Source organism: Schistocerca piceifrons, chromosome X (assembly GCF_021461385.2).
Source record: "Schistocerca piceifrons isolate TAMUIC-IGC-003096 chromosome X, iqSchPice1.1, whole genome shotgun sequence".
In the NCBI taxonomy this organism is placed as follows: domain Eukaryota; kingdom Metazoa; phylum Arthropoda; class Insecta; order Orthoptera; family Acrididae; genus Schistocerca; species Schistocerca piceifrons.
In genome coordinates this window covers 738,255,445-738,269,342 of record NC_060149.1, presented here as the reverse complement: position 1 = coordinate 738,269,342, position 13,898 = coordinate 738,255,445, and the positions used below count along the sequence as shown (strand labels likewise).

At 41.3% G+C, this 13,898-nt stretch overlaps 1 protein-coding gene across 1 annotated transcript in view; it reads right to left on the bottom strand.

Annotated features, from left to right (window-relative positions):
* Positions 1–1,309: 1,309 nt before the first annotated feature.
* The window catches only part of LOC124722684 (dopamine beta-hydroxylase), a 165,676-nt gene continuing 153,087 nt past the window's right edge, over positions 1,310–13,898 (bottom strand). The window contains exons 7-9 of the mRNA XM_047247826.1: positions 12,419–12,601; positions 6,963–7,150; positions 1,310–1,705 (exon numbers count right to left, since the gene is read on the bottom strand). Of these exons, the coding sequence (XP_047103782.1) occupies positions 1,468–1,705; positions 6,963–7,150; positions 12,419–12,601 (609 nt within the window). The 3' untranslated portion in view covers positions 1,310–1,467. The remainder of the gene's footprint in view (positions 1,706–6,962; positions 7,151–12,418; positions 12,602–13,898) is intronic.

The window sequence follows — 13,898 nt, the reverse complement described above, 5'->3', positions numbered from 1 at the left end:
TGCGATTTGACGCGAACTAACGCAAGGATCTCGAACCACAGTGGCAAGAGTACCAATTTCCGTTTCCTCGTTAGTAACTTCCCTTTGCGGGATATGTTTCCGATGCATTAAAGATCCAGTTGTTCTCAATTTATCATACACATATTTAAATGTACGACGTGTAGGGTGAGTACGTTGAGGATATCTTTCAGCGCATAAATCTCTAGCTGTCACTGAATTTTGTTGGTACTCTCCGTAAATGAGAAGCATATCGACTTGTTCTTCGAAGGAATACATCATTTACATTCGCTTGATTAGACGATACTGGTCTTACCGTTCCTTTTAGTGTTGTATTGCGAAACCGTCGAATGGTGTTTAGATGTCAGTGGCATGTTAGATGTATACGCCGTACTCGGCGAATTTTTACTATTTGCACGATATTCGAGAGAGAATTGTTAGAGCATGTGCTTCAGTAAGTGCCGAAGTGATAAAGAATACCACTCAATCAACGATAAGAAGATTGCAGCACTACATTCATACCAATGGTCATCACCTCGAACACCTTCTGTAAATGGACGTTAATGCCACCTTTCTGACCTTCGTTGACCTTCAAAGACCTTACTGTTACACATCATCGGATTCGTCTCGATAGCCGCTATCAGAAAATAAGTACCAAACTATAGCATACGATTAAAAAAAAAGAAAGAAAACAAAGTTGACCATCATATCTCTGACACGACCCCATTTAGCAACAAAAAATCAACGTCATATTAAAAATGTATGCACACATTCCGGCTTGTCAGTAGCGAACACGCTAAAGGTGATCACTAATTATACACCAATGAACTACTTACCATCTTGCGCATGAAATGGAATCAACAGTTCGGCTTCTCTCTCGAACGCACATCGTTAATCAATCGCGCCGATAAAATCTTAGAGATCACACTATTTACGATATCTTTCGTAACTATTTGTTTCTTTCCTTCCTGGAAACTTTCTACAGATTTTCAATTCCACACTACTGGTGCGGCTTTTGAATTGGAATATTGTTATGGAAAACAATATGTCCTACAATTTCGTCGTCGAAGCTTTCTAGAATGTGGGCCGTTTATCTTGTTCAGTCCAAGCAATGGTGCAAAAAACAGACAGTCTTTTGCAAGGTTATAAACAAGAGAGCGCAGCGCGTACACGCATAGACCCAAGTACTAATTTCTTAAAAAGAGACGACCTGTCTTTACGGAATTTATTTGATGTCTCCGCTTTTAATTACGTGTTGTGCAAGGGGTCATTAATAAGCCACAGAACTGCTAGTTTTGTTTGCTGCCTTTATTACCTCACAAATAATTTTACAGTAAGTTTTAACTTGAGTTTAATAGACATCTTTCTTGTTAACATTTTCGCTATTTTCAGCGTTGTTGGACACATGGATATTTTCTGGATTATTGCTGCAGATCTAAGAGAAATAAGAGTAAATATTTGGCAAAATGACTACTGTTTAGTGTCGCATGCTGGTCGTGAAGGTGGTGGTAACGGGAACTGGACCTGTGTGACAGGAAGATTTTCCCATGCTCCAGGAAATCGTTCTCCGCTTGACTGATTACACTGCATCGATAGAGGAGATTCTTGATACAGCTGGTTCAGTACTGAAACTCTTATTGGTGTCCAATCAATTGAACCGTAGTTGGACGAAATGCCGTTGTCAGGGCTAGTAGGCTGGCCCTCCCACCTGCAAAAAAGGAGAGAAGTCTTACGTTACATTATGAACATAAAACTGAAGCTGTTAAGGTTATGTTTACTGATCCTGATTTGGGAGAAAGGGGTTAAAGAAAAAAGTCTATAGAACCTATCGATCCTCTAAACAAACTGCAGTTGTGTGTTACAATAGCAACTATAAACTGTAGACAGTTGCTACGATAACTTTGTATCCATCTTATAGATCGAAAATTGGAAATTTGTGGTAAGGTCTTATGGGACCAAACTACTGAGGTCATCGGTCCCTAAGCTTACACACTACTTAATCTAATTTAAACTAACTTACGCTAAGGACGACACACACACCCATGCCCAAGGGAAGACTCGAACTTCCGACGGGGGGAGCCGCGCGGACCGTGACAGGACGCCCTAGTCCGCGCGGCTTACCCGCGCAGTGCCTTATAGATCGATAAACAAGTTTACTTCAAGCCTACTCTGAGATTACAAGTAATCATTATTTTCAGCCTCCAGCTACATCCATTGACAAACGTTATTGTAAATTAAATACTAACTGCAGCTTGGTTTGTTAATGGTTTTTCTCTTAGTTGGGTCTTTGAGAGTCTTCAAGTACGACAGACGAACACAGCGCACGTTCGTCTCACGTTTAACTTAGCTAATAATCAAAGAGTATTAACATATTTCCAGGAACTTGGAAAGAAAATATCTTGAATTGTGGTGAGCCAAGTATTCTACTTACGAAAAATCGAATCAGTCCTGAGATATAGGAGCAAACAGCTGAATCATGAATAATTACTTAGTGTACATTTACAAGCACAAAGGACGTTCCCATGATGATAAATACTGTCCAACTGGAAATAGTACTGGCGACATTTATACACTATTATACATGTTAGCTTGTGGAGCGTATGCATGTAGATGACTGAGAACGTAACACTCAGTTAATAATAATTTGTTTTACACTGCACGATAGTTAAACGTTTAGCACTGCCTGGTCTTAGTTCACTGTAGTTTTCCATAAAAAGCAGATAAGAACTTATAAAAGCAAAGAACAGGATCCAGCGCAGTATTTCTATACTTCGATGTGGTTACCTAGCCTTTCAAACAACCCTAGCAGACTTCTGAAGGCGTGTATACGGGGAGCAAGTAAATTCCCGTTGCAAACATTGAGAAATTGTAGTGGGCATCAAGACGATTAAGTTCAGCATAGCAACTCATGTCCGCAAACGAATCATTTTCCCGCTACACGTAAAATACCACAAGTCCTGCTGGTTGTCGTCTGGGTCGTCTTACAAGTAGGGCTCGATGCGACGACCACCGACGTCAACACAAATATGGTACCTTAGCACCATATTCTGGTACAATCACCAACCCCTGGTCCTCCAGCACCCACAACAGCCATAACCCGCGCCAGCAGGTTTCGCTCGTATGCCGAAGGGATCTCGTAAATCAAGGATTTGACGTGACCCCACAGATTGTTGTCTGGCGGGTTGGAGAGTACGTGTAGGCTCAGCAGTCGGGCCACCACGACGTATCCGCTGTTGCCCATACTGTTGGTCCAGATGATCTCGCAACGATAATGAAAAATGAGGTGGTGCGCCATCGTGCTTGAACTATGCGTGTTGACGCTCCTACAGTAGCACATCTTCCAAGAGCCCATGCAGTGAGCCATCAAGCAATCGCAAGTACGTGGCACCCGTGAGATGTGGTGGAAGAACTTACGGTTCAGTGACCCCACCATCCAGGAACTCTTCAGAAATTTTCAGACTGTATTGTTCCTGAAACCCAAGTGGAGAGGGGGGGTTGAGGGGGAGGGATGGGAGCGCAGCATGTGAGTTTCCGTCAGTCCACACATGACTGTGGTGGGAATTGAGAACACTTTTAAAAAATGGCTCTGAGCACTATGGGACTTAACATCTGAGGTCATCAGCCCCTTAGAACTTAGAACTACGGAAACCTAACTAACCTAAGAACATCACACACATCCATGCCCTAGGCAGGATTCGAACCTGCGACGTAGCGGTCGCCCGGTTCCAGACTGAAGCGCCTAAAACCGCTTGGCCACTCCGGCCGGCTGAGAACACTTTCACTCAGCGAAAATGATCCGCCATGTGAAGTCGGGCCCTTCCACACAACAGTGTAAGAACCACCTGTAGAAGTGGGCTCGTGACGCAAAATCCTGTGGCTGCACTAGACGTACTTTCTGCAGGCGGTACAAGTGTAGCAGCTGCTCATGCAGAACACGTCAGACGGATTTGTGATCAACATTCTGCGTACCTGCTGTTTTTCTGGTACTCGTTGTCGCGTCCTCTTCCACTGCGTGGAGTACAGCCTCTGAAAACTCGGATGTGCGGCACGACTGTTGATATTTATAAATATATGGGACTTTGATAGATCTATATTAAAAAAAGTATAGTTATTAGCCCTCGACATATAGAGGAATCTATCGCGCTATCGATATAGCAATGGAAAACTATCGAAGTGAACGGCCAAAATAAAAAAAAAAATCGGCTGAACATTGTAAATATACTGTCAGTTTTAGAGCTGTATATTTAAGTATTGGTTTATTATTAGATATTCTATACATCAACAAGCTAGTACCCTCCTTATCCCCCTTAGAGCAAGAACTGAAAGGAAAACGATGCACGTTTATGCTTGGCGATAACCACTTCTCTAACCATGGTAACTGCATGCAGGTGTCCGATGGGTCCGTCGTTTGGTTTCGTCACATATCGGATTTTTCTGGAACACTTCATGTCGACTTTCCTGTTTTTTATTTTATTATTTTTTTTCATTTTCGCAAATGCCAGCGAACTATAGTGTCAAAATTGCGCGGTGAAGTTAAACGTTGCAGTTTCTGTTGGTAGCGCCCAGCGCCGATTACGCCAGCATTTCCCTCACACGACTCCGCCCACCGCAAAGACCAATCTTATCATTTAGATTTTCGTTTCAGGTTCAGCAACTGTTTTTGAAGAATGCCGATTTGAAGAAATCGCACACTAGTTGCGATAAATATTGTTTATTAGCACTGCTGGTGTGCTGGTTCTTCACGTCGGATACCTTGTTATTCAATTCACACTGGCACCCCCCAGTGCAATCGAACTTCTTCTTTGTGCCATCTGTACTTGCTTCACGCAGTCAAAGGGAAAGACTGCACGTGATGAAAGCTCAAAAAGTAGTAAGACTCCTTCATACAGTGAAAGTAAAATTATGTTCTGCTACAATTTCAAACAAACAATTTCAAATATTTTCCGAAAATTGTGAAAAAAATATAATATAGAATAAAAATATCGACACTCGACATTTACATTCTGATATCGATATATCGACAATTTCTAAAAGTATATCACCGGTATATATCGATAATTTATGGAAAAAATTTCGATATACCGCTATCTTAACACTATCCCTAATGTGTGGCGCTGTAGTGGAGCACCACAATCGGCTCTGCTGGTGGTGAATGTGTCCGTCTCTGAGGCCCGCTGGTACACCGTAGCAAAGAAGGAGTGCGTAGGTGTTTGGCTGTGCAAAACGCTCCGCCTACAACTGCCGAGCAGCCCACGCAATGCACCGCGCATCGCTGTATAATAACATAATATCGGCGTATTCCGCAAACATGTTGTGCACTGTGGTCAATAGGAACACACTAAAAATGAAATGCACGTACAGTTGCATTCTGTACTATAGTAAATGATTACTACTGTACAGCAGTACAGTATGAATAAAGAACACAAACACAACAACAGGTGATTAGTGAACGACGTACGTGATGCCATAGTCAAATGGTTCAAAGGGCTCTAAGCACTATGGGACTTAACATCTGAGGTCGTCAGTCCCGTAGACGTAGAACTAGTTAAACCTAAGTAACCTAAGGAAATCACACACATGCATGCACGAGGCAGGATTCGAACCTGCGACCGTAGCAGCAGCGCGGTCCCGGACAGAAGCGCCTAGAAACGCTCGCCCACAGCGGCCGGCTGCCCTTGTGAGTGGCGTCGAAAATTTAGGAGATCTGAACGTGTGTTGTGGGATTTTGCGTGTAACGGGAAAACGGTATGTTTCGTAGACTAAACTTAACCATTTTGGTCCATACTACAAGTCCTTATCGTCCGTAAAGGGAATTTAGTTAAAACCTGTATACCATGGAAGAATATCCACAATATACCAAAGCTGTCGATGGGCAAATGCTATCGTGAATTATGACATCGTTAGACAACTTAAGTACATAACAAAAATTGATAAAAAAATTCCGTCTCCTCTAGTGAGTTGACACACTGCATTAACAAAGTTGTAAGCCTAAAAATAATATGTAATTCACGCTTTCTTACGGTTGTGCCGGCCAGAGCGGCCGAGCGGTTCTAGGCGCTACAGTCTGGAACCGCGCGACCGCTACGGTCGCAGGTTCGAATCCTGCCTCGGGCATGGATGTGTCCTTAGGTTGGTTAGGTTTAAGTAGTTCTAAGTTCTAGGGGACTGATGACCTCAGAAGTTAAGTCCCATAGTGCTCAGAGCCATTTGACTATTTTTCTTACGGTTGTGCTGATGCGTAGCGATCACAGCTTCGCGTCTCTGAATGCCATCGGTTTCTGCTTTCGCCTCTACGTAATAAGGACTACAAACACTACAGAAATTCTCAACAAATTGTACTATTGTTTTTTATGCGGTTTCTTCAACACAGACGCTATATTTTTCGTGAATTTTCCGAGCAAACTCATCGATTCGTCTTCCCTACTATTGATTTCAGTTGATACCGCCTCGTAGTACGTAACATGCGTCAGAGTTTACCACTAATGTTACGATGGGCTGTTTTTTTTAATATAAGAGCATTATCTTGCATCTATTCATTTTTAAAGAGAACTGGTACTGCCCTCAAATTGTTTCCGAGGAACTAACAAATTGTTGAGTTATTCTGCGCTGATCAGTGAGGCTAAATGGGAATGAAGAGCTGTGCGGATGAGAGAGCTGTATAGAAGGTTTAGCCTAAAGAAATAATAATATTGAGTGAGGGTTGGGAGTTCCGTCACCGCAATGGTAGTATTTTGATGGAGAAAGCAAGAAATGGAGAGGGAAAGACTAAATAGCAATGTAAAAAAATTCAATTGAATAGGAACTAGAAAGTCTGCATGAAACAAGAGAGAGTGGGAAGCGAAGAGAGAAGAAACAAAAAACAGAGAATTCATTTGTTCTAGAAGTATACAGACAGAGGAAAAAACCGTTAATCTCATTAGTTATTAAGAGTGCAAAGAACATCTCCTTGAAAATTAAAAACTTACTCGTGCAAAAATCTGAAGTATGTTTTTAAGCTTTCAGAGCTGACGGAACTCTTGCACACTTCCAGATCAACTTTTGGATAGTAATGCACGTAATTAACGCACATCTCTTCACTGATTGCAAATCCACCGAGGGTGATGTTTTCCCGATCTTCTGTGTTGTACGTGCATGTCGTAATTAAGGCGTCTCCCTGCAACAACAGAAGTTTTTTTAAGATTAGGTATTAATTTCTTTGCCTTCAAGTACACAAAAAAATGGCACTGAGCACTATGGGACTTAACATCTATGGTCATCAGTCCCCTATAACTTAGAACTACTTAAACCTAACTAACCTAAGGACATCACACAACACCCAGCCATCAAGAGGCAGAGAAAATCCCTGACCCCGCCGGGAATCGAACCCGGGCGTGGGAAGTGAGAACGCTACCGCACGACCACGAGATGCGGGCTTCAAGTATACAGTCAAAGTAAGAAAATTCGCAAAACCTTTACATAAGCAGCCTGTCACAGTAGCAAATCTTAAATTCAATAGCTGCAGTAATTAATAGAATTATTTTGTTTCTTCACACGGATGTCGTCATGTAACTTTACAAGAAGGTAATTATTCCCACAATGTATATAATTATGTTACTTTACAATAAAGATACGAACCCTAATAACTAGTTTTCAAAGATTATTCATTGGTATTTGCCGAACGATTTGATGTACGTTACTTGTAACTGAGTAACTGCACATTCCGAGAGAATGAAAGACGACTACAAAATGTTCCTTGAAGATGTTCCCTCATTCCGAAAGATGTTTCACTGGTACTTCGAAGGCTTGTGTGGTTTCACATTTCAGTATATTGATCTCATGCCTGAATAATGTTAAAGGCTGATTTAATGCATAATCTGTGCAAAGAATTATTGGTTATAGTGGTCCTGCTCCAGTACATGGCGGTCACCATATATGGCGCTAATGGACATTTTTTTTGTACCCATGTGAAGATTCTAGTTTACAAGACTCCAGATAGAGATCTGTCGCCTGCACTACGCTTGTCCGTCCCCTTCTCGAATACTGCTGCATGGTTTGGGATCCTTTCCAGATAGGATAGACGGAGGACATCGAAAAAGTTCAAAGACGGCCAGCTCGTTTTGTATTATCCCGAAGTAAGAGCGATAGTATCACGGATATGATATGCGAGTTAGGGTGACAATAATTAAAACAAAGGCGTTTTAAAATTTATTCCTAAAATTAGCCTTAACTGTAAGGGGTACAGGTGTACTATCTAAAGCAATGTATGAAAATTTGTGCCAGACCAGACGGCGAACCCGGATTTCCCGCTTATCGTCGCCTTACCGCTTAGGCTATCCGAGAAAACTCCCTGCACCGACCCAAACTTCCATATATTACACACCTACACATTTCTCCTGAAAGATTGTTAATTCATTTACGCACACTAGCACATCTCGTGATTTCCGTGCAGGTTTTAGACTCACAGACTATCGTAGTGATTTTCGACACAGGCCCGTCTTTGCCTTATGTGTATTTATATTTGATGACGAACAACAGTTTCAAATACTGAAATTTCCTCCTGAAATTAAAAAAAAAATGGCTCTGAACACTATGGGACTTAACTTCTAAGGTCATCAGTCCCCTAGAACTTAGAACTACTTAAACCTAACTAACCTAAGGACATCACACACATCCATGCCCGGGGCAGGATTCGAACCTGCGACCGTAGCGGTCCAGCGGTTCCACACTGTAGCGCCAAGAACCGCTCGGCAACACCGGCCGGCCCTGAAATTCAATTTAGCTATAATAGGTATAGATGTACTACCTAAAGCGGGAAATCCAAGTGTCGCTTTAGATAATACATCTGTACCTACTTCAGTTAAGCTGGATTTCAGGAATAAATTTCAGTACTAGAAACTGTAATTCGTCACCAAATATCCTCATGTTCAGAAAAAAACCAGAACACCTTGAACGACTACAGATAGGACGTTCATATTCACAGAACATGTGCATTAGCATGTTCTGCCGAAATTTTTAGTATTTGAATCACGTCTGCCCGCGAGTTCAAGGTCAACATCGATATCACTGCGCAACACCACACACCAGTAAAATGTGCCTGCAGCTCTCGTTGTCGCTATGAACCGAAGGTAATGGATCTGTGTGACTTGAGCAGACGTGCAGGATGCCTCGCAGACGTATGCGCGAACCCTACCGTCAAATCAGTGAGTTTGAATGAGGGCGCATTATTGGCATGAGCGAATGTGATGCATCCATCCGGGAAAATGCTGCTCTTGTGGGACAAAATGTTTCGGCAGTGCAACGGTGTGCGCCGAATGGTTCACGGCAAGCCTTAGAACATGATATAGGTTAGGTCGCACCACCCAGATGGCCTTAAAAATATCTCGTTTGTACAATAATAGAAAAAATTTGAACAATGCAGTTTTGCATATGGATACTCGCATTGCGCAAGTAATTTTATTTGCCACTATTCGTTATCTGCTCTTGTACGAATTATATTACAACCTACGTAACGTAATGAGTCGTTTTCTTGTTAATTTTAATTTAAAAAATCCATCTGTTACGGTCTCAGAGACGTTACGAATATAACATATTAATATTAAATTACTCGGAGCATGTTACTGGAGCTAAGGACCTCCTCATATGAAACCACTCACACGGTTCTAGAGAATCTCTGAAAGCTAGCCATTACAGTTCGTAAACACCTTCCACATATACGTTCCAGAACTGAATATATATAGGGTGGACAAAATAATAAAAGTAATGTGTCACCTGAAGACTTTTTTTCTGGGTTGTTATTACTAACCGCTATTCGCTAGGAAAGCAGCGCACTTTCGAAACGTTTCTACGCAGTTTTCCGTACAGTGTGTTTAAATTCTTGTGTGCAGCTGGTCTTAAGCTTGTGGTGTGAAGTGGAAAATATAACACGACTTTTTTTGTAAATTATTGGTGCGTCTGTAACATTATCATCTGTTTCAATGACTTATCTGTTATCTAATGTCCCAAGAAAGCATTATACAACAATATGACATATAATAAAAGTCAATGCTGGACTGAATCAACTAGAATAACTAATGGTTGGAAATCATTCTGTCCGACTGCGATCACTGAATGGCTTAAGTAATATCAAAGTCTGTTTCAGCAGCAACGATCTGACAAGAGAGATTTACAAATTGAGTTTCTGTAGTAGGGTTAATATTTCCATACATCTTTTCAACGGGGACAACCTTTTATAGTAAAGAGGACACTGTCTGGAGCACAGAACACGGATCACCTGTGACTGAAAAATGGTAACAGGGCCCGGAGAGTAGTCTATGATGTTTCCGCAAACAGATTCAAGAGCTACGTATGAATAACATCTGAAACAAGCCTTCGTTAAAAATTCACTGGTTTACTTTGATTATTCACTAAAAGGCACTGTCAGAGGTGCTCAATGGCCGACTGAAAAACTGAAAAAGAACTTAATCATCTTATTTCATTGGCGCACTCTTTCTCAAGAAAAACAACGTAAAGGTCAAGGTTACGTGAATCTCTGTAGAGACAAAAAAGTTGGAATGAAGGACACAAGTAGCTCAATTCCCTATCGATATAGCATTCTCTTCAAAGTGATTTCAATATCTTCTTTTCGGTCTGGCCCGCAGAATAAAATACGTCATAACACGACATTTTGTAATTAATAATTCCAGGTAAGCTGCAAATAGTTTAATTAGTATTGTTTCTTCTTTATTTCACGCTTGTTTCGGCTATAGCACCGTTCTAAAGTAAACCTGTAGATGTTTCATTTGGTGAGTCTACTCACGTTTATAAAATTTGTACATAAAGCCACAAAGTAGAACATATCGAAAATACATTACAATTTCTACACAGAATACGAAAGAGTCATGCCGTGAACATCTTGGAAGAATTAGAAATATACACACACAAAAGAAATTATTCAGATGATATCATTAATGAACAAATCGATCTCAAACATCTACATCTACATCTACATTTATACTCCGCAAGCCACCCGACGATGTGTGGCGGAGGGCACTTTACGTGCCACTGTCATTACCTCCCTTTCCTGTTCCAGTCGCGTGTGGTTCGCGGGATGAACGACTGTCTGAAAGCCTCCGTGCGCGCTCTAATCTCTCTAATTTTACATTCGTGATCTCCTCGGGAGGTATAAGTAGGGGGAAGCAATATATTCGATACCTCATCCAGAAACGCTCTTACTTTGTTTATCAAAGTAATCAGTGCGGAACTGTATTGAACGCCTTCCGGAAGTCAAGAAAAATAGCATCCACCTGGGAGCCTGTATCTAATATCTTCTGGGTCTCATGAACAAATAAAGCGAGCTGGGTCTCACACGATCGCTGTTTCCGGAATCCATGTTGATTCCTACATAGTAGATTCTGGGTTTCCAAAAACGACATGATACTCGAGCAAAAAACATGTTCTAAAATTCTACAACAGATCGACATCAGAGATATAGGTCTATAGTTTTGCGCATCTGCTCGACGGCCCTTGTTGAAGACTGGGACTACCTGTGCTCTTTTCCAATCATTTGGAACCTTCCGTTCCTCTAGAGACCTGCGGTACACGGCTGTTAGAAGGGGGGCAAGTTCTTTCGCGTGCTCTGTGTATAATCGGATTGGTATCCCGTCAGGTCCAGTGGACTTTCCTCTGTTGAGTGATTCCAGTTGCTTTTCTATTCCTTGGACACTTATATCGATGTCAGCCATTTTATCGTTTGTGCGAGGATTTAGAGAAGGAACTGCAGTGCGGTCTTCCTCTGTGAAACAGCTTTGGAAAAAGGTGTTTAGTATTTCAACATAAAAATTGTATAGTAATTTTATTGGCATTTTGGAAAACGAGAACGGATAAAGATCACAATAAACAGAAAGCAAAAGATAACAATGGATACAAATGATAACAAAGCTTTTATAGCAATGAAGCCCAACTAGCATCACTGACTAAGAAAGTTTACACTGTAAACATAAATCACCACAGAGAATAAACTGACAATCCAGCTGTGAAATTTATTTCGAGAAAATGTTCTATACAAACAAAACTAACGTGATTATAAAGATCTAGCAACAAACAGACAGTCGACAGTTTACTCACTGATGCAATATGCGCATCTATTCCAACTAGACGTAAGTATGTATACAAACTAACCTTTACGTACTACTTTCATAAATGTAAGTCCATTCACGAAATGTAACATCTACAGATTTACTTGAGTATTGTGCTATAGCTGAAACTAGCTTTTACGAAAGAAGAAGCATATTTAATTAAAATATTTGCAGCTAATCTAGGATTATTCATTACAAAATGTCACATTATGAAGTGTTTTCGTTATTTTGTTCATCCTCGGTATATTTTATCTGTTAACAAATATTGTTTATTTACTCATAACTGGAAAAGATAAAGACAAGGTAGTAAGCCATAAATTGAGACTTACAGGCAATATAGTCACTGGCCTCTTCAGGAGCCTGATTTCCTGAAAATGTGTGCTGTAGTGGTTGTCTCTATTGAGTTCGGGCATTTCACGACCATCACGGATGTGCCTCGTATAAACGCGGATTCCTGTGAGGTGGGTGTGAAGCTGCGATCCAAATATTGTAATTCCTTCGGGAGGAATTCCCTGAAAGAAAAACACTTCAAACTAACTTTTATATACAATTATCAGATAAATAATAAAGTTGCACTCCACATACACTGATGAGCTAAAACATTATGTCCACCTCCTTAATAGCGTGTTGGTCCATCTTTGGAACGCAATGTAGAAGCAATTCCGCTTTCCGTGGATTCAACAAGTGCTTGTCAGGTTTCCGAAGGTATGTGGCACCAGATGTTCACGTACTGATCGCGCAGTTCCCTTAAATTACAGGCCGATGATCTGTGGGTGCAGAAACGGCTCCAGATAGCGTCCCAGATATGTTCCATCGAGTTTAGATCAAGAGAATTTGCTAGGCAAGACATCAACGTGAGTTAACTATGATGTTCCTCAAATGACTGGCATGATTCTGGCCTTGTGACATGGACAGTTATCCTGATGGAAGATGTAAATGCCATCGGGGAAGACATCAAGTATGCAGATATGTAGGTGGTTCACAGTAATGTTCGCATAATCCAGAGCTGTCATGGTGTTTCGATAACTAACACAGGTGCCATGGAAGCCCAGATGCATATCCCTCATTGCATAATACGATGGAGGTTTGATACGTCAGGCAAATGAAAGAATGGAACACATTTGTTGCGCCCCCATGGTTGATAAGCTTGGTTATTTCAAGGATCGTATAAAGAATCTCAACAATGGACAGCGTGCAGTTCGTTCTTGACAGCTGTCTACATTGATCAGTATGTCGGCTGCGACTGAAAACGGAGAAAACCGAGTTTCGTGCTGTTATTAAACATTTTCATTTGAAGGGCTGGACTGCCACACAAATCAGTATTGAATTCGAAGAAGTTCATGTGCACTCTGCATCCGCATTGTAGACCATGTACTTTTGGATTAATGAATTTGAACGTGATAAGACAAGTACTGAATACGAAGCAAAATCTAGCCGTCCGTCCAGTTGAGATCACCACAAAGGAAATCATTGTTTATGAAAGACCGCCGAATAAAAATTCGTGAGATTACTGATGTGAGACTGTAGGCATGTCAACTGCGGGAGCGCAAAACATCAAGCATGGAGAATGGGCTATGAAGAAGCCGTGTGTGAAGTGGGTGCCGCGTTTGCTCATAGTCGACGAAAAGCGCATCCGGCTCAGCATTTCAGCACAATGTCTGACTATGTTTAATCGCAATCCGCAAGACATTTTTCGCCGGTTTGTGACTGTTGATGAAACCTGGATCCATCATTACACACTAGAGTCAACACGATAGTCAAAACAATGGACAAAGGCTGATGAAAGTGCACCGAAGAAGGCAAAGATCA